Source organism: Lontra canadensis, unplaced genomic scaffold, assembly GCF_010015895.1.
Source record: "Lontra canadensis isolate GAN:19392208 unplaced genomic scaffold, GSC_riverotter_1.0 scaffold12, whole genome shotgun sequence".
NCBI lineage: Eukaryota > Metazoa > Chordata > Mammalia > Carnivora > Mustelidae > Lontra > Lontra canadensis.
In genome coordinates, this window is record NW_022631006.1 from 30,038,654 (window position 1) to 30,064,459 (window position 25,806).

A 25,806-nucleotide genomic window follows, 5' to 3' on the forward strand; every position below is an offset into this window, starting at 1 on the left:
TCTCATGTACCAGTGCCAGACCCAAGGGTCCTAGGAGGGCAGCAGGGATGATCCCTGCCATGTCCTAGTAGCTCAGCTGCGTAGTGACAAGCTGACCTCGGGGTAGGGAGACACTGCCGAATCCAGGCATGGGGTTGCATGGGGTTTTGTTCAGGTGTGACTTCTGTCCTTTAGGGGTTTTAAGGCCACCTAGGTTTTGTGTTTTCAGTGCTGAGATGAAGTCCAACCGTCCGGCCCTCTACCCAGCAAGACAATGTGCTCCCAGTGTCATTGAGAGGCAGTGTCTCCTTTTGGCACCACAGTGTTGATATTAAAGCAAGAAAAGCTGTGGCAGTCGCTGGTTTTGGACACCTTTCTCCCTGCCAGCTCCCGGTGGTGTGTCCACACTCAGGGTGATGATTATGCTCTTGCCCTCTTCTCTCTGGACCCGCTTGAGTTCTGGCTGATCTGTCTGGTTGCCATTCTGGTGCTTTGTAGGCAGGGAGGCCGATGCTGATACATGTGTTGCCCACATGTGCAGAGAACTCGCCACCTTGTTCATCTGGCCGTGGCAGAGATTGGCACCATGTGAGTCCCATTTTGTGTGACATTTTTATTGGTAGCTGGTGCTGACCTAGAGGTGCCTGCTGCACTATACTGACCATGTGAACAGGGGTGGTCTGTGGCATCTGAATGATGTGGCTAGCAGAGCCCAGTGTGGCATGGCTAATGGCAGGAATAGGTTCCACTTTCACTTTTACTTCTTTGTGATCTCCATTATCTTGCAGCTCTGCCTTATGAGGGGCCAGCATGACCACCTGAGTGACCAGAGCATGGCCAGTGACAGTGCATATGCTCTCTGGGGCCAGGCAGGCCATGCTGGTGATCTGGTGGGGGACATGCACCCTTTGCACAACAAGCTGCTGGCAGGTTGAGGTGACCACCAGGAATGGTGTCCCTGTGGGTGATGGGCTTGATCGTGGGTGGCAGCTGCCACTGCCCGGCAATTAAAATGGGCCGACGAGAGAGAGGTGAGCCTGGTACACTCTGGGCAAGCCATGCCTCGTGATGATGGACAGTTTGGGCTGTGAGGCCCTGGACTCAGGCTTCAGGGGAACCAGTGAACCTTCCGTTGACAGGCTCTCGGGGGTCTGGGCACCAAGGAGAGAGCAGACAACACTCCAGCATGAATGGGAGAGGCTAGTGCTCTTCTAGAGGGGAGTGGTTCCAGAGGGGTTCTAAAGCAAGGCACGCACCTAGGCCGTCTTTTCCTAAAAGCCTGCTCTATTAAGTTGCTTTCAGAGGCAGGATCTATCTTCCAGAATGAGCCTTTGTCTGGTTCTTCCTGGGAATGTTGTACTTGGATCAAATAAGGATTCAGTGAGAGATTGTGGTGAACTGGATTCTGCCAGCCCTTGTCTGCTGTCCTGCAGTATGGGTAATTTTTGGTGATGTGAGTATAAATTCCATTTACAGTAAGTTTCTTCTCAGGCGCCATCAAAGTTGCTTGTACTGTGAATTGTGCACATAAGGTGGCTTTGACTCATCCTTGGGGCTGTCTGCATCAGAAGCTTCCTTTTCATTTTCGGGCTGCCAGTTGTTGGTCATTCAGTTGAGGTCAGTTGGTATCACACAACCCATTTTGTACCGGAAGACCCTGCTCCCCTGGGGGCTGGATGGGTGAGAGTTGGCAGCACTGATGGTTCCCGTGGGCGAGGGAAGGGGACTCATGAGGTGGGCCATGATGTCTGGAATCAAGTTGATGCTCAGGGACAAGAATGTGGGCCTGCACGGGCTTCATCCGAGACCCGGGAGCCTCCTACTTCTCCCTCTTCCCACTGGACAGGGCAGCGTACAGGATCTTGATGCTTGTGCTCGGGAATCTGAACGTGCACACGCGGGGCAGCTGCAGCGATAGCGCCCGGCGTCTCTGGAACATGGCGAACACCCGTTCTTGAAGAGGCAGTGCAGGTAGAAGTCGCCTGGCGTCGGGCCTGGCTTGGGCTGGAACGCTCTGGGTGCTGTGCCACGGCTGCCGCCGCGCGCGCATGTGCAGGGGGGGTGGGGTGGGGTGTGAAGATCTCGAGGTGCCCCCCCCCCCCCCCCCCCCCCCCCCCCCCCCCCCCGCCCCGCGCGCGGCGGCCCCGCGGGGGGGGGGGGGGGGGGGGGGGGGGGGTGAGAGGATCTGGAGCCCCCCCCCCCCCCCCCCCCCGAGATGAAGCTCAAACGGCTTGTGGTCCGGTCAACTGAAGCTTGTGAGGAGTTGCGGCCGTTGGTGACGTAGCGCGTCTTCCTCAGGTAGTTCAACTCCTGGCGCTCTAGCTGTGCCAGCCGCGCCATGGCCCAGCCGCCTGGCGGGGATCCGCCGCCCAAGCCCGGGCCTGCCGTGGCCCCACCGCCTCTGGGAGGCTGGCCTAGCGCTCTGGAGTGTCCATTCGCCGCCATGGGCCTCCGAGAGCCCTGCCGCCTCAGCCTCCGCCGCTGCCATGGTGCTGAGGGCTCCGGCGAGGCCTTTGGCCGGTGAGCTACAAGCCTGGGATATACTCCTCCTTTTTTTTTTTTTTTTAAGATTTTATTTATTATTTATTTATTTGACAAAACGGAGATCACAAGTAGGCAGAGAAGCAGGTAGAGAGAGAGAGAGGAGGAGGCAGGCAGCCTGACGCGGGGCTCGATCCCAGGAGTCTGGGATCATGACCTGAGCCGGAGGCAGAGGCTTTAACCCACTGAGCCACCCAGGTACCCCAGATATACTCCTCTTATTGCTAACTTGATCTTTTCACTTGTTACAGGTCTATGCAGATTTTCTGTTTCTACTTGAGTCCGTTTTGGTAGGTTTTGTCTTCTTAGAAATGTGTCTGTTTCATATAGGTGACTTACTTTGCTGGCTGTTCATAGCATTACCTTATAATTCTTTTTTTGGTGTTTAAGTTTGTAAGTAATGCTCCCATCCCAGAATTTAATCTTTTTAATGGTCTCTGCCTTTCTTCTTGATTAATCTAGCTAAAGGTTTGTCATTTTTACTGATTTTTACAAAGAACCAACTTTTGATTTTGTTGGTTCATTGCTTTTGTTTTACAGTATTTCATTTATGTCTGCTCTGTTATTTCCTTCCTTATGCTTGTTTTCTCCCCCTTATGCTTGTTTTAAGTTTAGTTTGCTCTTTTTCTAGTTCCTTATGGTGGAATGTTAGGTTTTTGATTGGAGATTTTTTTATATATATATACTAAAGGTGTTTACAGATAGAAGTTTTTCTCCAAACACTGCTTTAGTTGTATACCATAAGGTTTATAGTGGGATTTTAGTATGTTTTTGTTTTCGTTCATCTCAAATTACTATATAATTTAAACTTGTGACTTCTTTTTTGACTCACTGCTTAATTTTGGAGTGCCTTATTTAATTTCCACATACTTCTGAATGTCCCAGATTTCCTTTTTTTTTTTTTTTAAAGATTTTATTTATTTATTTGACAGAGAAAGAGATCACAAGTAGGCAGAGAGGCAGGCAGAGAGAGGGGGAAGCAGGCCCTATGATGAGCAGAGAGCCTGATTGGAGGCTCGATCCCAGGACCCTGAGATCATGACCTGAGCCGAAGGCAGAGGCCTCAACCCACTGAGCCACCCAGGTGCCCCTCTTTTATTGATTTCTAATGTCATCCCATTATGGTAAAAAAAAAAAATTGTATGATTTTAATGCTTTTAAATTTATTAGTTTTTTTTTTGCTCTTTTGTTAAAATTTCTCTTTATTGATATTCTCTATTTGGTGTGGCATAATTTTTGCACTTTTCTTTAGTTCTTTATACATGGTTTCACTAATTCTTTCAACATATTTAAAATAGCTCATTTAAAATCTTTGATAAGTTTAATATGTAGCCTCCTCTAGCTTTTTTTTTTTTTTTTTGACTCTTCTTTTTCTCTGTATGAACCATGTCTCCTTGTTTCTATGTATGTATTGTAATTTTTTAAAATCAAAAACAGGACATTTGAAATAATGTAATATGGCAAGACTGGAAATCAGATTTTGTTGCTGTTCTTTGTGCTTGTGAGTTCGTTTGTCCACTTTCCTGAGCTAATCTGTAATGTCTGTATTTTTTGTCATTTGTGGCAACTGGCATTTCTGTTCAGTTAGCTTAATAGTCAGCTCATGACTGGACAGAAATTTCTTAAATGCCTGGAACCAGGAGGCCTCCTGCCCATTGCCAATGGGCCCTGTGTGCATGTTTGGGCACTCCTTCAACATTTAGGCTTTACAGCTCTTTCTTGGCCTTTCCTTCTTGCTTTCACAGAGCTTTCAGGTCAGCCCTAGATGAAAGAGTAGGGCCCTTTTAGATCTTTCATGGGACTTCAAATGGCCCTTGGCACGCATGCAGCCTCTCTATGCTTATGTGTGGCCTTGTAGATTCCCAGGAATAGGTTGGAGTTCTCAGGGCCCCCTAGGGACATCTTATTTGTTAGTTTTTCCCTTCAAGTGTTTTGGTTAGCTTCTCTCGTGTTCCATTGTTTTAGTTTTCTCAGACAGTGGCAATATTAAATAATTGGTGCTGATTGTTTTCAACAAACGCCCCTGAGGAAAAGCTTGTTTGCAACAAGTGGTCTCTGAGTCAGGTCAAATAAGTGCAAATGCTAGCAGTGGAGCTTTGAGGGATGTGCCAGACACATCAGATAATGACAGTTCTCTGAGAACATGTTTTTGGAGAGTTCCAAACCAGTTTCCATTTCTCCAGGGCTTCTAGGCAGTTTTTGTTTGTTTTGTTTTGTTTTTACCATGTTCAGAGGTTGTTGGCTTTCAAGGCTATTGCATAGCTGGGGAGAAGGGGATGAGCACAAGATAAGTTAAAAAGGCCATAGAGGTGTTCCCTGTTATTACCCAAACTCAGCCAGTTTTCTTGAATAAATCCTTCTTCAATTGTTGCAAGCCTTAGGTTAATTTCCAGAGTTCAGAAAAATTCAATTTGGTAATTATTTTTTGGTCAGTGTTCTCATTGCTTTTAAGGCATGACTTTTTGGAGGTCTTTACTCTGCCATTTCTACCAACCTCCCTCATGCTGTTTTGTTGTGTCTCAGTCAGCCTGGGTCCTAGGCAGAGTCTTCAGCACTTTCCATGAAAAAATTCAATTACAATGTGTCATTAGTTTTCAGCAGGCTTTATAAAATGCTGTTGGAAGGATCTGAAGAATTCACAGATAAGATCACTTTGCATGTATGCTGCCTTTTGCAAGCTGAGGACTTCATCCTTATTTCCCTTTCTTTTTTTCCTTCAGTTATCTCTCACTTTATCATCGTGTGCCCCTCCTGTAATAATAAGCATATTCTTTCCTTATTATTTTTTCCCCTCTAATCACTACCCTAAAGAATTGAAGTTCTATTAGGAAGAATTCAAACAGGCTATCATTTTATCTTGTTAAACATATTTAAGTTCATTTTTGGATGAGATGTATATAGACCATCTCATAGTGTCTGTTCAGTCTATTTCAAGGCATTCTGGCTGGCTACTATCCATGAAATCAACAACGTCTCCCTCTTCCTCCTTTCTTTTTCCTTCCCTTCCACAACCGAATTCCTTTTTCTACATTCATAAATATGAGACTTTTTCCCATGATTTCAAGTGTGTAGCATCTGTCATGGCTATAGTTTACTGTATGTTTACTGTCCTGCAAAGATGGAACTTTGCCAGGGCCCGGGACATTTGCTTCTTCCATGTCCCTTTCTCCTCAATATCATCAAACTGCACCATCTCTTTGTTTTCACTGCAAAGGTGGATACATGTTGTATCATGTATCAGTACCTCATTCCTTTTTCTTACTGAACAATATTCCACTTTATGGACGTACCACATTTGGTTTAACCATTTGTCAATGGATAGACATTTTGGTGGTTTCCACTTTTTGAATAGTATGAATAATGCTGCAGTGAATATGTACAAATTTTTTATGTGGACATACACTTTCTTTTTTCTTTGAGTGAGAGAAAGAGAGAGTATGAGTAGGGGGAGAAGCAGAGGGAGAGGGAAAGAAAGAATCTTTTTTAAAAAGTTAATTTTAATTTATTATATTTAAATTCAATCATTTAACATATAGTGTATATTAGTTTCAGAGGTAGAGTTTAGTGATTTATCAGTTGCATATAACACCCAGTGCTCATTCTGTCAAGTACCTTCTTTAATGTCCATCACCCTGTTACCCATCCCCCCACGTACCTCCCCTCCAGCAACCCTCAGTTTGCTTCCTATAGTTAAAAGTTTCTTACAGTTTGTCTCCCTTCTGATTTCATGTTATTTTAGTTTTCCTTCCCTTCCTCTATGATTGTCTGTTTCTTAATTCACACATGTGAGGGAAATCATAGAATTATCTTTCTCTGATTGACTTACTTCACAGCCTAATACCCTCTAGTTCTGTCCACATCATTGCAAATCATAAGATTTCATTTTCTTTGAATAACATTGAATAACACTCCATTGTATATACACACATCTTAAAAAAAAAACCCTTTTTTAAAAAAAATTTCATTTATTTAGTTATTTGTCAGAGAAAGAGAGAGAGCACAAGCAGGGGGAGCAGCAGGCAGAGGGAGAAGCAGGCTCCCTGCTGAGCAGGGAACCTGATATGGGGCTCAATCTCAGGACTCTGGGATCATGACCCAAGCTGAAGGCAGATGCTCAACAGCCTGAGCCACTGAGGTGTCCCCACATCTTTTTTAAAATTTTATTTTGTGAAGATTTTATTTGTTTATTTGAAAGAGAGAGAGAGAGAGAAAGAGGAAATGAGTGGAGGGAGGGGAGAGGAAAAGGGAGAAGCAGACTCCCAGCTGAGCAGGGAGTCCAATGTGGGGGCTCCATACCCGGACCCTGGGATCATACCTGAGCCCAAGGCAGGTACTTAACCAACTGAGCCACTGAAGGGCCTTATATGCCACATGTTCTTTATCCATTCATTTGTTGATGGACATTTGGGCTCTTTCCATAGTTTGGCCATTATGGACATTGCTGCTATAAACATTGGGGTACAGGTGCCCCTTTGGATCAGTATGTTTGTATCCTTTGGGTAAATTCCTAGTAGTGCAGTTGCTGAGTCATAGGGTAGCTCTATGTTTAACTTTTTGAGGAACTGCTGTACTGTTTTCCAGAGTGGCTGTATGGGAAGGAATCTTAAGCAGGCTCCATGCCATTCTTTGGAAAAATGTCAGTTTGAATCCTTTGCCTATTCTTAGAGGTTTTATTTATTTATTTGACAGTGAGAGAGAGAGAGAGAGCACAAGCAGGGGGAGGGGCAGGCAGAATGAGATGGAGAAGCAGGCTCCCTGCTGAGCAGGGAACCTGATTCAGGGCTCGATCCCAGGACTCTGGGATCATGATCTGAGCCGAAGGCAGATGCTTAACTGACTGAGCCACCCAGGCACCCCTCCTTTGCCTATTCTTAAGTTGGGTTATTTGTCTTTTAATTATTGAGTTCTAAGTATTCTTTATATATTCTGGAAACAAGGTAGACCATATACATTTAATGTGATTAGCAGTGGGGTTTTGTTTAAGTCTACCACTTCTGTGCTTTTTTTTTTTAACATTTGGATTCACTGAGCTTTTATTTTTTAATTTTTAAAGATTTTATTTATTTATTTGAAAGAGAGAGATCACAAGTAGCAGAGAGAGGGGGGAAGCAGGCTCTCTGCTGAGGAGAGAGCCTGATGTGGGGCTCAATCCCAGGACCCTGAGATCATTACCTGAGCTGAAGGCAGAGGCTAAATGCACTGAGCCACCCAGGCGCCCCTCACTGAGATTTTAAAAAATATTTTATTTCACCTCCATTATTCCCTTATTTGCCATATCACTTTATTTTAGCTGTTTGTCAAGCATTTAGAGAATACCTCTTTAATGCAGTACATCATCAAATAATATTATACCACTGCCTGTATAATATAAGAATATTTTTGGGGTGTCTGGGTGACTCAGTGGGTTGAAGCCTCTGCCTTCAGCTCAGGTCATGATCCCGGGGTCCTGGGATAGAGCCCTGCATCGGGCTCTCTGCTCAGCAGGGAGTCTGCTTCCTGCCCCCCACTTCTCTCTCTGCCTGCCTCTCTGCCTATTTGTGATCTCTGTCTGTCAAATAAATAAAATCTTTAAAAAAAAAAAGAATATTTCCAACTTCAATTTTCTTTCTCCCAGTGTTTTTGTTATTATTCTCATACATTTTATTCCTGTGTATTTTCATTTCCACAATGCATTCTTACTTTTTCTGCTTTAAGCAGTCAAAACTCTTTTTTTTTTATTCTATAGCATTTTATTTTTTATTTTTTTATTTTTTTTTATAATTTTATTTTTTATAAACATATATATATATTTTTTTTTCCCCCAGGGGTACAGGTCTGTGAATCTCCACGTTTACACACTTCACAGCACTCACCATAGCACATACCCTACCCAATGTCAAAACTCTTTTTGGAAGACTGAAAATCCACTGGTACAAACATCTGGATGTTTTTGCCTTATAAATAGAGGTTATCATTTGTGGACAATCTGTAAAGAGTGGATTGCAATTTTTGCTTTGAACTTTTCCTCAAGCATTAGAAAAGACAAATGAGGGGCACCTGGGTGGCTCAGTGGGTTAAAGCCTCTGCCTTCGGCTCAGGTCATGATCCCAGTGTCCTGGGATCGAGCCCCACATCGGGCTCTCTGCTCCGTGGGGAGCCTGCTTTGCTTCCTCCTCTCTCTCTCTGCCTGCCTCTCTCTGCCTACTTGTGATCTCTGTCTGTCAAATGAATAAATAAAATCTTAAAAAAAAAAAAAATAAAGAAAAGACAAATGAGGAGGTGTCGAGTCAGATGTTTCTGGAAACTTAGTGAGTTCCAGGCTGCTGTTGGGCATTTTGGGAGCCCATGGACTGATAGCAGTTTATTTAGGATTCATGGGTGAGGTTTCGTTTGTCAGTGGACTTTGACTCTCTGGTGTATGTTGCAGTGATTAGTACAGTGGCTGGACAAACTGATGTGATGCTAATTGTCAAAGGTTTGGAACTCTTCCATACTTGGAGGCTGCTGTTTTTATTGTCCACTTATTAAATTGCTAAATGAAGGAGACTAATAACAGGAAACTCATTGAAATGGAAAACTCATAATAGTACCCCTGAGTATTCATTGATGGGAAGTTCAATTCTAGTCATCCAGTGATCACTTCAAAATCCTCTGTCAGGCAGATAAAGTCCCAAAGCTTTCAAGCCTGACATTCACCCTGTGTAAAATTTTTTGCTCTAGGATTTTCCATCCTGGGCTTCGGTAACAGGGTATAAGAGGATGTTGAATCAGGAGGAGGTGCAAGATTACGTGGAAATTGTTTGATGTCAGTGGAAAGTCTCTTAAAAATAGCAAGATAAGTGTATGAATGGATGTTATTGATTATACATTGAAGAATATTGCTTTGGCTTTAGAAGAGAGCCAGAGTTTAATAAAGTTAGTGGATTGATAGGTTTGGTTTGATGATACTGAGTTTTCCTATCCTTTTTCTGCCTCACCTTTATAATGTAATAATGTCTGTTGTTGCTTATTGTTGTGTGGTCAAATACAGGTCTAGATGTTGAGGGAGGGAGAGAGAATATAATAAGATTCTCAGGAGAAGTGTATCACCTGGGAGTGATGAATGAATAATGGTCTTATATAACTAAACTTTCATAAACTTAAACAATATTCCCATCTTTAAGATGATTGCAGGGGAGGTAACCGCATTAGTTAGGGTTCTCTAGAGAAAACACAACTGATAGGCTATCTTTCTGCCTGCCTGCCTGTCTGTCTATCTATCATCAGAATAAATTGTATATATAGAAAGAGAGAACGAAAGAGAGAGACTGAGAGAGAGAGATTTACTTTAAGAAGTTGGCTCATGAGATCTGGGGTCTGGCTAGTCTGAGGTCTGCAGAGCAGGCCAGCAGGCTGGATGTTGGCAGGAGTCAGTCTTGCAGTCTTGAGTCTGGAAACAAAATTCCTTATGCTGGGTACCTGTCTTTTCTCTGATGGTTTTCCACTGATTGCCTCAGGCCTACTCACATTATGGAAGGTAATCTACTTCAAGTCTACTGATTTAAATGGCAATCACATCTGAAAAACATCTTCCCAACAACATCTAGACCTGTATTTGACCACACAACTGGGTACCATAGCGTATCCAAGCTGACACATAAAACTAACCATCACAATAATTACAGGGATCAAATTATTGATTTCCAGATAATGGAAATAAAATCAAGTGATCTGCACAAGTGTACCCAGAGTTAGGATAGATCAGTTGGCTAAAAGGGTGAAAAGAGCAGGATCCAAAGGTTTTTAAAATTAGTACTCAATTTGTTTCTCTCTCTCTCTCTCTCTCTCTCTCCCTCCTTCTGCAACCACGGTGGGGCTTGAACTCATGACTCAGAGATCCAGAGTGGCATGCTTAACCAACTGAGTCAGACAGGTGCCCCAGAATCCAAGTTTTTAGATATATTGTCTGACAAAGTAAGTCTTCACTCAGTGATCCTCATTATTAGTTCAGCAGGACAACAGGAGAACCTAAGACTAACCAGCTTTGATTGGGTACAACTTGTCACAAAATTTTACATTTCCTTTTTATCTTTATTGAGGTGTAATCGACAGATAAAGATTGAATGTATTTAAGGTGGCAGTGTGATGATTTGATACATGTATACATTGTGACGTGATTACCGCGATGAAGACACTTTTATATTTTCTTGATACAAAAATTAAAGCTTCAAGTTGGTGTTTGCTTATATTTCATAAAATGTGCTATTTATTTATATTAGCTAAAAATGAGTATTTTCCTTCTATACAAAATGTTTGTTGAATTAATGAGTGGCTTTGAGGAACAGATTTTGGAACCTGTTCAAATATAGTTCTAATAGTACCCATAGTAATTACTGATTAAAGTGGAAAAGGCAAGTAGGCTTAGTTCTACCTTCCTTGGCTAGAAGAAGGCAGAAGTATTGAAAAGAACAAATGCAAAATTAACAGAGAGGGAAGGAGATTAAAAAAAAATCCAGAGACAAAATTAAAAAGGTGAAGCTATTTGTTTTTCCTAAAGATTTTTTTATTCATTTGACAGAGAGCAAGAGAAGAGAGCACAAGGAGGGGGAGTGGCAGAGGGAGAGGGAGAAGCTTTCCGCTGAGGAGGAGCCCAGAGTGGGGTCCCATCCCTGGGACCAGGACCCAAACTGAAGGCAGATGCTCATCCAGTTGAGCCACCCAGGCACCCCAAGGGTGAAAATATTTTAATGGAAAACCAGTTACTAATGTCCAAATCACAGTGTTTTAAAATATTTTGCTTTCTTTCTGTTTCATTTCAGAATGGATTAATGAAGAAGTGGAAGAAAGAACATTGTAATAGTTAGTTACATCACCCCTGTGTCACTGGAGAACATTGGTGAGTTTTACCACCTTTTTACTTGCATTGCCTGCTATGCCTTCTGCGGGGTATGCACCCATCTGCATATGTGTTCATGGTACTTACCGAACAAGACCCATTCTCAACCACTTGTCTGATAGGTTGCTTAAGTGTGTAGTATTTATACATTCAGTAGAAGGCCTTTTAATTTATGAGAATTATTTTAACCTGTCTTCTGTCTCAGAACTCAGTATACTTCTTCAGTGTGTTGCTTTCTGCACCCCCATACTCCCAACATGCTACAAACAGACACACCCTCTAAGATTGCTCAAAATGTCTAGGATTATTACTTATCACCTTTTAGGTTTTGCCGCAGCACCTGTTCCTTCTTTCTAGTCATCAAAAAAGTCATAGAATTATGGAGTTCTGGGGTTGGAAGGGATCAAGACCATCACTAGCACAGTGCCTGCTAGGCATTCACAAATGTTTGCGGAACGAATGTTGAATAAGATACACTCTTTCAAAGAAAGAAGTCTCTTCTAGTGGCAGATGATCATTCAGTCTTTGCTCGTTTGTGGAAGCAAGGGAGTCTTGATGACCATCAGAGAAAGCCTGTCTTTCTTGTGCCTTGAAAGTCATCATGGAGCTTAGATTTGGGCTGTTCTGGAGAAGAAATGAAAGAGTACATGGAAGAGTACAACTTCCCGATCCAGTGTAACTCTCTGAGACATAACTCACCAGGACTGCATCCCTGCAATATATGCGGGAGGTGCTGTTGAGTGCTTTCTCTGGATGAAGAGAAGAGGATACCATTTGGTTCTTACTTTAAATAATCCTCACCTTTAAAATCCTCAGAGTAGGATTCCCCGGGTGATTCAGTTGGTTCAGCATCTGACTCTTGATCTCAGCTCAGGTCTTATTCTCAGGGTTGTGAGATTTAGCCCCACATCAGGCTCCACCCTGGGTGTGGAGTTTACTTAAAATTCTCTCTCTTAGGGCGCCTGGGTGGCTCAGTTGCTAAGTGTCTGCCTTCTGCTCAGGTCGTGATCCCAGGGTCCTGGGATCAAGCCCTGCATCGGGCTCCTTGCTCGGTGGGAGCCCAGCTTCTCCCTCCCCCCTATTCCCTCTGCTTGTGTTCCCTCTCTCACTCTGTCTTTCTCTGTCAACTAAATAAACAAAATCTTAAAAAAAAAAAAAAAAGATTCTCTCTCTCTCCCTCTGCCCCTCTGCCTCACCACCCTTAAAACAAAACAAAACAAAACTTAAGAGCCTCAGAGAAGCTTTCTTTCTCCACCTGTTTTGGTTGGCAGCCAGGTAGATAATACCATAATATACCATGAAGAATTAAATCTTTTTTAAAAAAATATTTATTCAACTGAGAGAGAGAAAGAGAGAGAGAGAGAGAGGGGTGGGTCTCGATCTCACAATCCTGAGATCACAACCTGAGCCCAAATGAAGAGTTGAAATGCGCCATCCAGGCAACCCTTAAGAATAAAATCTTAAAAAAAAAAAAAATAAGCAAAACGACTTACTGTGAAGAGCAGAATCTTGAAAAAAGAAACTAAGTACAATATAAAGAGATTTAGAAGTTACTCTACCTCGGCCCTCTAGAGGCCACTGCTGAGTAGTGGAAAAATCTGAGGGCAGGAGACCTGGAGCAGAACTCCAGTTCTGTGGTGCAAAGGCAGGACAAGCCATAAAGAATCTCTGAAACTTAACCATAGTCTCTCTTTCTGAGAAATAAAGCTGTCAAAGTTCATGCGCCCCCAGGAGCTTCTCCCTTGTCTCCTCTTTCGGGTTGAAGCCCCTGGCATTCCCTTGACACAATCAGGCAGTTCTCTCTTACAAGATCTTGGCAGCTCAAGATCAAATTGACTTAAGGCTGAAATGAAGATGTAAGGATCATACAATAAGAATGTAGGATAAAAACTCAGGTTCCTCTTGGCAGAAGGAGGCTTCGCTGTGTGTCTGTGCCAAGGTCTGAGCCTGCAGTGCTGAAACAGCAGTCAGATGGAGACAGAGAAGAGACAGAGAAAGATGGGGTTTGGGGTATCTCAGAGGAAATGGCAGAGATGACGAGGTTAAAACTGGGGAGTCAGGCGGTAAAGGATTAAACTCTGCTGCTCATCACATGTGATCCCCAGCAAATTGCTGTACTCTTCAGAGCAGTGATTTCCCAAAAGGGGAAAATTGTTACTGTCTCCTTTGTGCAGCTGCTGCAGGGATTACAGAGCCCTTCAGTGAAAGGTGAAAGGAAAGGGCAAAGGGCAGAAAGGAAAGATTCTCAAGGTTCTTCAGTCCTTTATGAAGAATTTCAGTGTACACAGTACACATTAATATACACGATATTGATGTCCAGTAGGGATTCTGCTCCCTTGATTCAATTACCCCATAGTAGATAAGATTCTACTCATTTCCTTAAATACCTGGGTAATTATTTTAATGCACAAATCACCTTCCCCCCCAAATTTTGAGACTTTTCATTCTCATCACATACAATGTTACTTTTAAAATATTTTTTTTGCCAGGGCACCTGGGTGGTGTAGTCAGTTGAATGTCTGACTTTTGGCCCCACATGGGCATAGAGCCCACTTAAAAAAAAAGCAAAAGATAAAAGCCCAAATGAGAAATAAAAGTTTAATTCATGGCTTAAATCTTGATACATTCAGTTGTGAGTTTAAAAAGGATGCTCTTTTCTAAGACATTTTCGTTTTTAAAAAGACCACGATTTAGTCAATAAAAGAGATATTTAACAACCAATTTTTGTTTGACCTCAATAATTTGAATTCAGTATTTTCTATTTGACATCCTTGGTTTGTAAGCCCTGAGTATTTTTTTCTACACTTGAAAGTCCCCATTTGCCCAATTATTCATGGATCAATCCATCTGTGAATTTACTGGATGACTCAAGGAATGAGTGAAATCTAATAGGTTTACAGTGAGAGAGTACTGCATAGGTGTCACTAACAACAACTTTGTGTGTACATTTCTTTCATCTAGGTTTATTGGGCCACTCCAGTATGCCTCACTTGTCCACATGGTTTATGAAGCTTGCTAAGCTCTCCAGGTTTTTTTCTCTTTACTGTCAGGGGATGGGAAAGAGAGAAGAAAAAAGATTTGACAAAATAGTTCAGTATGGTGGTGAGTAAGTAGTGGGAAAGTCTCAAGAGGAATAGAGAAAGATGTGATGGAAAGGTTGAAGGAGGTGCTCTACATTTTTTCAGAAGGAGAATAGAATGAAATCTTAAGAAAATCAGGAGAGTGCTAAGCCTCTTACTTCCAACAGGCACTGTATATTTGTTAGTTTCTTTTTTTTTCTTAGAGAAAGTTAATCATTATTATTTATAATTATTTTAAACATACTTACTAGTTTTAGACACACATGTTTTTGTTTTTATGGTTTCTTTAGAGTAGAAACTGCCTTGCATTTCTTGAGGGGCTTCGTAGTTTTGGAGTGTGGAAGTCTTAGTCCCAGTGCTCAACATAGTATGGGCTGGGTTTGAGGATCTCATTCACAGCTGAACCCAAGTTTTGGGTGTGTAGCAGTAAACATGCAGATCTAGTCCTTGCCCTCAAAGGAATAATATTTGGAAAGGCAGCCGATAAACATAGATTTTATCTATGTTTAGATAAATAAAAACACCTGATTGCAGGTGTTTCTAAGTACTACAAAGAAGCTGTACCTAAGATACTGTGTCATTGGGAAATGTTCTTGGTATAATCATCAGGAGGACCTCCATGCTGAGGTGGTATTTGAGGCAAGACCCAATCATGGAGTTAAAATCTCAACCAACTTCTTTTTATTTATTTTATTTTATTTGTTTAAAAGATTTTTATGTATTTATGAGAGAGAGAGAGAGAGGGAGGGAGAGAATGAACAGGGAGGAGGAGCAGAGGTAGAGGGAGAAGCAGACTCCCCACTGACTGATGATCTGGGATCACAACCTGAGCCAAAGGCAGAAGCTTAACTGACTGAGCCACCCAGGTGCCCCTATTTTATTTTTTTAAAAAGATTTTGTTTTTAATTAATCTCCGCACCTAACATAGGGCTCAAAACTCATGATCCTGAGATCAAGAATCACATGCTCTACCAACTGAGCCAGCTAGGCACCCCATTAACCCACCTCTTTTAAAAACCAGAGCAAAAACTGTTTTCCCTAACATAGTGTAGATTCCTCTGGTTCTGAAAATGTACCAGCTACTATCTGTTGCCACTGGAAACAGCCTAAGGACCTCAAGGGAATTATCCTGGCTTTGTGAATTTCAGCTAGGCCCAAGATTCAGTGCTACTCAATAGATTCTTCTCAAGTAAAATGTGTATATGAGTTTCAGATTTAACAACAATCTTCTGTGCCCCAGAACCCCTAACAAAGCCAGACATTCTTCCCATCCTCTTGTGTCTCTCTTAATCTTTTCAACAGGAGACCTGAATATTTGCTACATCGAATCATGTATAAGAGATGCATCTAGTTCCTTATTTATAGCTCAGAAAACCGAGGCTTCAGAAGGTGAAGGCTAAGGTCATAGTTGTTTGAATTCACTGCATGTGCTCTTATGAAGAGCCTCTGCCCTCTTCTTCCTAGCTGAAAGCAAAACAGCTCTTGATTCTCTGCTACCAATGCATTGCTGACCAACAGTTTCTGGGAAAGATTCTCCCCATTTTAACAATACTGCCTTATAAAGCATATAACCAGATTATACACTGTTAGATGTGGAGAAGGAAAAATGTACTCATAGTCCCATTAAGTCAGCATTTTCATTTCCTTTCCTTTTTCCCCCCATATGCATGCTTTTAATGCTTTGTTTTTTAAAACAAAGTAACCCATGCTTATTAAACAAACTTAAACAATTATGAAGTATAATGTAAAAATTAATACAATCTTGCAATTTTTTTCAATTTTATACTTCCACAGGTAACTAATATTGAAATACTGTGTATTCTTCCACACTTATCTTCTATCCCTCAGGAATAAATACCACACACATAATTCATGAATATGTGTATATGTATGTTTGAACATAGGCACACACACACAGAGAAATCTCTTTTGATTCCCTCCTTCCTCTGTTGTTTTGTTTGTTATTTATTTCCCGATTCCTTTCCTTCCTTCCTCTCTCTCTCCCTCCCTTCCTTCCTGGTTCATAATGTATTCATAATGTACTTTTTTCACTTAACAATATATGGTTGACATTCCTTGAAGTTAATAGTTTGCTACGTTGGCTCTATGTTGGAAATGCCAAAGAGCTTTAAAAGTACTGATGGGTCCAACCCCCAAAGATTCTGAGTTAATTGTCTTAGGTGAAGCTGGGCAGCAGAATTCATACCTCCTCTCCCCAGATGGTTCTAACGTGTAGCCATATTGACAACCACTGCTTTAAATTTGTATGCACAGATGCAATTCATTCTTATTCATGGCTACATAATGTTCTAAGTCATGACTGTATTAAAATGTATTATTTCTCTATTAATAAATATCCAGTTTATTTCCAGTTCCTTGTTTTGCTAAAAATGCTTCAGTAAACATTTATCCTTAATTATGGATTCCTTTATTTCTATGAAATACAGCCCTAGAAGTGGGCTTCTTGGTTAGAGGTAGGGGCATTAGAATTATGATAGGTGCTGCCCAGATCATTTTCCAAAAAGGTCTTAATAATATCTACCTCCAGTAGCAGTCTATAAAATGCTCAGTTTCTTATACCTTTGCCAATCTGAAGAGAGACAAAAACATTTTTTTAACCCACTACTGAAGCCGAGTATCTTTTTATTCATACTTATTTGTCATTTTTGTTTCTTTTTCTGCGACTTGCCCTTTCATACTTTCTTGTCTATATTTAATGGTCATCTGTCCTTTCTTCTTGTATCTTAAGAGCCCTTTAAGTAATAGGAATATTATCCTTTTTTGATCATATATGTTTCAATATTTTTTTCTAGTCTTCTATTTGCATTTTGACAATTTATATGGCACCATATATATTTTAAATTGTTGAGAAGGTGTAAACAAGTTTTATCTCCTCTTTTATTCTTCATGAGATTTGAGTATTTTTTCATATTGGCAATCCTTTGTCACTTCCATTCCTAATGGGTGCATGTAATTCTTTTCAGCTTCCACTATATTCATTCAAGCTTCAAAAAAAATCCCATGACTGTTGTTTTAAATAATGCTGTAATTAGTATTTTCTTGCATTTAGCTTTTTGACAGTTTAGATGCTTAGGAGACTCGTACAAGTGAAATAGTTGGATCAAGAATATAAATAATTTTTGTGATTGTGGTAATTATTTCCTAAACTCTTGTTAGAGCTGTAGGCTAATGAATCAGTATAGAAATTCAGGGACAGGGGTACCTGGGTGTCTCAGGTGGTGAAGTTGCTGACTCTGGATTTTGCTCAGGTCATGACCTCCAGGTTTTAGGATCAAGCCCTGCATTGGGCTCTGCCATCATGGGGAATCAACTTGAAGATTCTTTCTCATTCTCCCTCTGCATCTCCCCCCACTCATGTTTTTTTTCTCTCTCTCTCATTCTCAAATAAATCTTAAAAAATATTAGGGACAAAATAATTAGGATTTATACAATAATATTTCTTAGAGAACAAATCATATTATAGAATTTTGAAAGTTAAATTTCTTTTTTTTTAATATTTATTTATTTTTTGAGAGAGAGAGTGCGTGCACATGCGCTAGTTGGGGGAGGGGGAGAGGCAGAGGGAGAGAATCTTCAGGCAGACTCTCCACTGAGCATGGAGCCCTACTCTAGGCTTGATATCACCCCCCTGAGATCACAATGTGAGCCAAAACCAAGAGTCATACACTTAACCGACGGAGACACCCAGGCACCTCCTGTAGTTACTGCTTTTTAAGAAGATTGTGATTTAATGAAAAACAGAAAGAAATGTCTTATTTTTTTATAGTTCAGTACCATAAAATAGGTATGAAAGAATAGTAAGAGGGTTTGAACCCTGTAGTTATTGCTTTTTAGAAAATTTTCAATTTAATGGAAAACAGAAAGAAAGTCTTATTTTCTTTTATAGTTCAGTACCATAAAATAGTTATGAAAGAGAAGAGATAGGATTTGATTGTATCAGCAAAGTTTTTTTTTTTTTTTAAAGATTTTATTTATTTACTTGACAGACAGAAATCACAAGTAGGCAGAGAGGCAGGCAGAGAGAGAGGAGGAAGCAGGCTCCCTGCTGAGCAGAGAGCCGGATGCAGGGCTAGATCCCAGGACCCTGAGATCATGACCTGAGCTGAAGGCAGAGGCTTAACCCACTGAACCACCCAGGTGCTCCTCAGCAAAGTTTTCTTAAAGGTGGGGTAACATGGCAGAAATACAGTAACCAGCTTGCCTGAAGAAAAGAATATGTATGGAAAAAGGAGGATTCCAGACTGGAAAAATAAACATGGATTAGTCTGTTGCAGGCTTTGGATGTACATTTAATTTGATAGAAAGAGTGAAATGGTGAATGACTGGGGCGCCTGGGTGGCTCAGTGGGATAAGCCTCTGCCTTTGGCTCAGGTCATGATCTCAGGGTCCTGGGATCAAGCCCTGCATTGGGCTCTCTGCTCAGCAGGGAGCCTGCTTCCTCCTCTCTCTGCCTGTCTCCGCCTACTTGTGATCTCTGTCTGTCAAATAAATAAATAAATAAATCTTGGGGGAAAAAAAAAGAAATGGTGAATGACTTTAGTTGGGAGTCAATTTGGGAAGATTAATTTGGTGTTATCTGTGGGTTAGACTGAAATGAAAAAAGCCAGTTAACTAGTGGCTAAGAGTTTTGGCAATTTATTAATTCTTGTGAGATTCATGTAGTTCATCTGTAAGCCAGGAGCAATAATGCCTATGCCATGGTGCAGTTGTGTTTAATAGAATGGTGTATATAAAGTACTGGGAATGGCTCCTGATACATAATGGGTATATTGTATCACTCACTATTAGGTTGTTCTTCTATTTCATATACCCCGATAATAAATAATTCATATAGGAATGTAGAGTCACTTCAACGAGTTCTAGTCTTGTAATATTAAAGCTAAATTAGCTTTCATGGTTTTTTTCCTTCCCTACAAGGTCCTTTAGAAACCCATTGGATCAAACAAGAGTGACTGAATTTGTCTTCTTGGGACTCACTGAGAACTGGGTGCTGGAGATACCACTTTTTGTGACATTCTCCATTGCATATGTACTAACCCTTTTGGGGAACGCTCTCATCATAGTTACTATAGTTTTTACTCTGCATCTTCATACCCCCATGTACTTCTTCCTGAGCAATCTGTCCTTTATTGACCTCTGCCACTCGTCTGTCACGGTGCCCAAGATGCTAGAGGGCTTACTTTTGGAGAGAAAGACGATTTCCTTTGATAATTGCATTGCACAGCTCTTCTTTCTACATCTGTTTGCTTGTGCTGAGATCTTTCTACTGACCATAATGGCTTATGATCGTTATGTAGCCATCTGTACTCCGCTGCACTATTCCAGTGTGATGAACGTCAGGGTCTGTGTACAGCTTGTCTTTGCTCTCTGGTTGGGGGGTACTGTTCACTCTCTGGTGCAGACCTTCCTGACCACTCGTCTACCTTACTGCGGCCCCAACATTATTGATAGCTACTTCTGCGATGTGCCACCTGTCATCAAGCTGGCATGTACAGATACATACCTCACAGGAATGCTCATTGTGTCTAATAGTGGAACCATCTCTCTCACCTGTTTCCTGGCTTTGGTTACCTCTTACATAGTCATCCTGGTTTCTCTTAGAAAACAGTCAGCTGAAGGGCGCCGGAAAGCCCTATCTATCTGCTCAGCCCACTTCATGGTGGTTGCCTTCTTCTTTGGACCGTGTATCTTTCTCTACACTCGTCCAGACAGCAGCTTCTCCATGGACAAGGTGGTATCTGTCTTCTACACAGTGGTCACCCCTTTGCTAAATCCCCTCATTTACACCTTGAGGAATGAGGAGGTAAAAAATGCCATCAAGCATCTCAGACAGAAACAGGTTTTTTCATGAAGTCACGTACATGATTGATTTGGAATCACAAGTATAATTATGGCCATATCTTTAATGAGTCAGTAGAAGTAAAAAACAAAGTCAGTAGGTAGAATGGCACTGAGCAAGGCACGCTTCTTTATAAAGAGTACTTACTGAGTATTACTTCTGTAAGGAAACAATCATGATGGAACCTAAAGGAAAAAGAATCTGGGGGTTTTTGGGTGGCTCAGTTGGTTAAGTGTCTGCCTTCAGTTCAGGTCATGATCCTGAAGTCTTGGAATGGAGACCTGAGTCCAGCTCCCTGTTCAGAGGAAAGTCTCCCTCTCCCTCTGCCCCTTACCCTGCTTATGCTCTCTCTCACTCTCTCAAATAAATAAATAAAATCTTAAAAAATAAAGAATCTAGGAAACTTTAAAGAAGGATTCTGGTTTCTCTAGTAAGAGAACATAATTTGGGGCATGGACTGAGTTTCAAGAACAGTTAGTTGTGAGAGAACATATTTTCTTGATTTGTGGATTCTGTGGGTTATTGCCTCTGGGAGGCAATGTATCACACTTATATTCTATAAATTAAAGTGCTTTTAATCTTGCTTTACAAATATAGATTCAAGGTGTTTAGTTAAGCCATCACTGATTTATAGTGAATTAAATTTTTACTTTGAAAGTGATTCTTTCCTTATTCCTGGATCTATTTTGTATGTTTCATAATACTTTGATAAAATCAAGGTAGAAATATATAAAGAACTTACTTTAAAATAAACTTTATTGATGTAAAATTTAGTTACATAAAATGCATGTGTTTTAATTAGACAATCTGAGAAATTTTGACGAAGGTATATATACACCCATGTAACCATCTCTTTAGCAAGATATAGGACATTTCCATCATCCCAGAGAGTTTCTTTGGTCCTTTCCCAGCCAATTCCTCTATCTTCACCCAAGCATTCACGGATCTGACTTTTGTCACTATGAATTAGATTGTCTTTCTTAGAGCTTCATATAAATTGAATCATACAATATGAACTTTTCAGTACCTGACTTCTTTAGTTCTGCATGCTATTTCTGATATGAACCAATGTTTTTTGTGGGTATGAGTAGTTTGTTTCTTCGTATTGTTGAATACTATCTCATGGTATGGGTATACGACACTTGCTGATTCAGTCATGTACTGATGGCCATTTGGGTGTTTTCTACTTTTGACAGTTATGAATAAAGTAGATATAAATGTTTACTAATAGGTTATTTTGACTACATGTCTTCATTTCTCCTGGGTAAATATCTAGGAGTAGAATTATTGGATCACATAGCAAGTGTATGTTTAGCTTGTAAAACTAAAAGACTGGTTTTCAAAGTGGTTGTATGTTTTTTTTTTTAAGTTATTTATTTATGTTTATGTAAACTCTGCCTCTGTTGTGGGGTTTAAACTCATGACCCTGAGATGCAGAGTCTCATGCTTCCCTGATTGAACCAGCCAGGCACCTCCCAAAGTGGTTGTATGATTTTACACTCTCATCAGAAGTATGAGTTTAACATCCAATAATTGGTATTGTCATTATTTAATTTTAGGTCTTCTAGTGAGTGTGTGGTTTACTCTTCATTTTCCTAATTACTGATGATGCTGAGAATCTTTTAATTAGTTTATTATCCTTTCATAGAGCTTGTGTTGTGATGTGTCCAAGTGTTTTGCTCATTTATTATGATCGGTTTTTGTCTTCTTGTCACTGTGTCGTAAGAGTAAACAAAGTATTCTTTGTATATTCTGGATACAAGACCTTTGTTGGACAGATGGCTTGGCAATATTTCTCCTCATGGGGTGGCTTGCAGTTTTATTTTCTGAATTACATATTTTGAAGAACAGAAGTTTATATTTTGATTAAGTCTTATTTATCATTCTTTTAAGATTGATGCCTTTGTGTTGTAAGAAATCTTCACCTACCCTGAAGTCTCAAAGATTTTTTTCCTGTTTTAGAAATTTTACAGTTCAGCTTTAAATTTTAAGTTCATGATCCATTTTAAATTTAGTTTGATATATGATGTGAGATGAAGGTTGAGATTAATTTTTCCCATCTACCTAGATGATTCAGTACCATTTAAAAAGACTTTCTTCCCCTTTGCGTTATCTTGACACTTTTTTAAAGTTGGTTGACCCTTGAGAGAATGTGACAGTATTCTTTTTACCTCTTCACTGTCACCTCTCATCCTTCTCTGCCTTAGGGTCTAAGCTGTAACCACACTACACTTTCTCTCCTTGGACCAAGCCAAGGTCTTTCCCAATACCTGCCATTTCCTCTGCCTAGAATATTCATCACCCTTCCTTTCTCATGTGTGTCTCCTTTTCATCATTCAGATCTTAGCTTCAGTGTCATTTGTCAGAGAGACTCTTCTTGCCTACCCACTCTGAAGACAGTCTTTTCCAAAACTCTCTATTAGCATTCAATGCGTTTTTTTTTCACAGATTTTGTTATGATCTGTAATTAAAATGTATTTGCTTATACTTTTGTTTCCCATTTTCACTAGACTCAACTGCATGAAGGGGGGACCTTTTTTTTTTTTCTTTTGGTGATTGTAAGCCTGGTCCTTAGCACATAATAGGTGCTTGGTAAAAACTGGTCAAATGAATAATAAGATACCCCCATTTCATTGCTCTGGTGGCAGATTTTCCTGGACAAGGATATCAGTATTTTCAATGACTCAAAGTCTTTCTACATCACTAAAGTCATAAGCAAACTCACTTGGTCTGAGTCACCAGTGTTTGTTGAGCCGTGTAGGCAAGCATCTGAGTGAATGATGTAGTCAAGTGCTGCCCAGCAATCAGAAGATCCATTTAGACGTTAGTTATCACCCTAAGACAACAGCAGGGAGATGCGGCATGGTGTAATGAAAGTAGCATGAGGGGGCACCTGGGTGGCTCAGTGGGTTAAGCCTCTGCCTTCAGCTCGGGTCATGATCCCAAGCCTGGGATCGATCCCCGCATCGGGCTCTCTGCTCAGCAGGGAGCCTGCTTCTCCCTGCCACCCCCACCTGCCTCTCTACCTATTTGCAATCTCTGTCTATCAAATAAATAAATAAAATCTTTAAAAAAAATTACCTGTTACAAAATAGCATGAGTTATGTTGATACACTTGGCTTAATAGCCTGCTTCCAGTATTTCCTAGCTGGGTGACCTTGGGCATGCTGTTGGCTCTCTTCGAGCTTTGGTTCCATCATTGCAGATAAGCATAATACCTAGCTCACAAGTGGCTGTGAGAGTGGAGTAAATGTAGAGTGCCTAGAACGGTTTCTAGCATATGGAAGATCCTAAAAATCATAGCTACTGATATAATTGTCAGATATTGGACCAGAAGACAATTTATAAGTTGTATATCCTGATAAATGTTAGGTGACTTGTTCTTTGCAAGACATTTCTTCGATGTGGAGCACCAGGACTCTAAGAGCTTAGACGTCATTTTTTACCTCTCCTCTCCACTTTCCCCATGAACTTGTTCAAGGCATTCTTCATGTCTTCATTCCTAAGAGTATAGATGATGGGATTTAGCAGGGGCGTAACTGCAGTGAAAAACACAGACACCACCTTGTCCTCTGGGAGGCTGGTGGATGGACGGGAATAGATAAAGATGCAGTGTCCCAGGAAGAGTGTGACGACGGTGAGGTGGGCTGCACAAGTGGATAAAGCTTTCCGCCTGCCTTCAGAGATCTGCTGCCTCAGGCTTACCAGGATGACTGCATAGGACACCACGAGGACCACGAAACAGACCACAGAGATGAGCCCACTGTTAGAGACGATGAGGATTTCAATAATGTGAGTATCTGTGCAGGCCAGTTTTATCACCTGAGGCACATCACAGAAGAAGCTGTCAATCTCATCAGGACCACAGTAGGGCAGCTTGATGGTGAGGGAGGTTAGCGATATGGAGTGGATGGTGCCCCCTGTCCAGAGGGCCACAGCAAGTAACACACATACTTTCCAGTTCATCACTGTCATGTACTGCAGGGGTTTGCAAATGGCCACATACCGATCATAGGCCATGACAGTGAGGAGAAAGATCTCGGTGCAGGCAAAGAGGTGCAGGAAAAACATCTGGGTGACACAGGCCTCAAAGGAGATGAGCTTCTCTTCTGACCATGTATCTATCAGCATCTTGGGGACAGTGACCGTGGAGTGACAGACATCGATAAAAGACAGGTTACTGAGGAAAAAATACATAGGAGTATGGAGCCGGCGGTCATAGATAATAGTTATGACAATGAGGACATTCCCAATCAGTGTCAGGATGTAGAAAGTGAGGAACATGGCAAACACAGCCCTCTGCACCTTCTGATTTACAGACAAACCTCTAAGCCGAATGTATGTCACAGAAGTGGTTTGATTGAGTAGATCTGCCTCTTCCATTCTCTTTGTTGGACACTCTGTCAAGAGTTAGGAAAAAAATAACACTTAGCACCTGCATCAATCATTTGGTCACTTAATTTCTTCTGTGTTTGCTTTTCCTTCCATCTAGAACTTATGATCCAGTATCTTATTTTAAAAACCCCATTCAGGGGCACCTGGGTGGCTCAGTGGGTTAAAGCCTCTGCCTTAGGCTCAGGTCATGATCTCAGGGTCAAAGCCTCTGCCTTAGGCTCAGGTCATGATCTCAGGGTCCTGGATCGAGCCCCACATCGGGCTCCCTGCTCAGCGGGGAGCCTGTTTCCCTTCTTCTCTCTCTGCCTGCCTCTCTGCCTACCTGTGATCTCTGTCAAAGAAATAAATAAAATCTTTAAAATAAATAAATAAATAAATAAATACCCCATTCAGGGGACACCTGGGTGGGTCAGTTGGTTGAGCCACTGTCTTTGGCTCCGGTCGTGGTCCCAGGATCTGTGGATTGAGTCCTGCATTGAGCTCAGCAGGGAGCCTACTTTTCTCTCTGCCTCTGTCCGCCACTTTGCCTGCTTGTGCGCTCTCTCTCTCTCTCTCTCTGACAAATAAATAAATAAATAAATAAAATCTTTAAAAAAAACCCCATTGAGCATCTTAAATCATGCTGGACACACAGTAGGCACCACACACACATTTTTGGAATAATAGTGCAGAGAACCACAATTCACTAAGAGATCTAAGGCAGCCTTGGAGAGGGGAGTGCTTATATTTAGTCATAAATCTTTAGGGGAGAAAAAAATGAAGATTTTTCTACTCCAAGCCAGTAACAGTTTCCAAGTTGTACAAATCCTGGCCTTGAGCACACATTTCTCTATTGCCCGTTGACTGCGTTTTTCACTTGGCCAAACCACTTCCACCCCTGCAGTGAAAAGCAGAGGCCTTTCCCCAAGCTGCCGGGAACAGGCAGTGTGGTTGGGGTGTGTTTGGAACATTTCTTTAGACGGGGCTGGAGAAAACTCTGGAAGCCTTGGAAACTCTGGCAAGGGAGACTGGCTTCTGCTCCAGCTCATCCTGCTGGTGCAAATCAAGGTCCAGGCCAAAGAACCTCCCTGTCCTGACTGGGTTATCCTCAGCTCTTC

General features: G+C 41.4%; 2 protein-coding genes and 1 pseudogene across 2 annotated transcripts; 1 reads left to right on the forward strand and 2 right to left on the reverse strand.

The window, feature by feature from the left end:
- Positions 1–310: 310 nt before the first annotated feature.
- On the reverse strand, positions 311–2,467 carry LOC116867480 (annotated as a pseudogene).
- A 16,182-nt stretch (positions 2,468–18,649) lies between these two features.
- On the forward strand, positions 18,650–20,326 carry LOC116867481 (olfactory receptor 1509). Its single transcript, XM_032857106.1, has 2 exons — positions 18,650–18,663; positions 19,393–20,326. Exons 1-2 carry the CDS (start codon positions 18,650–18,652, stop codon positions 20,324–20,326), a joined length of 948 nt encoding a protein of 315 aa, XP_032712997.1.
- A 3,423-nt stretch (positions 20,327–23,749) lies between these two features.
- Positions 23,750–24,697, reverse strand: LOC116867550 (olfactory receptor 4E1). Its single transcript, XM_032857173.1, has one exon. It carries the CDS (start codon positions 24,695–24,697, stop codon positions 23,750–23,752), a length of 948 nt encoding a protein of 315 aa, XP_032713064.1.
- Between the last annotated feature and the right edge of the window lie 1,109 nt (positions 24,698–25,806).

Bases quoted from the DNA above. Each gene is read 5' to 3' on its own strand.
- LOC116867550 (XM_032857173.1), bottom strand. From the start codon at position 24,697: ATGGAAGAGGCAGATCTACTCAATCAAACCACTTCTGTGACATACATT.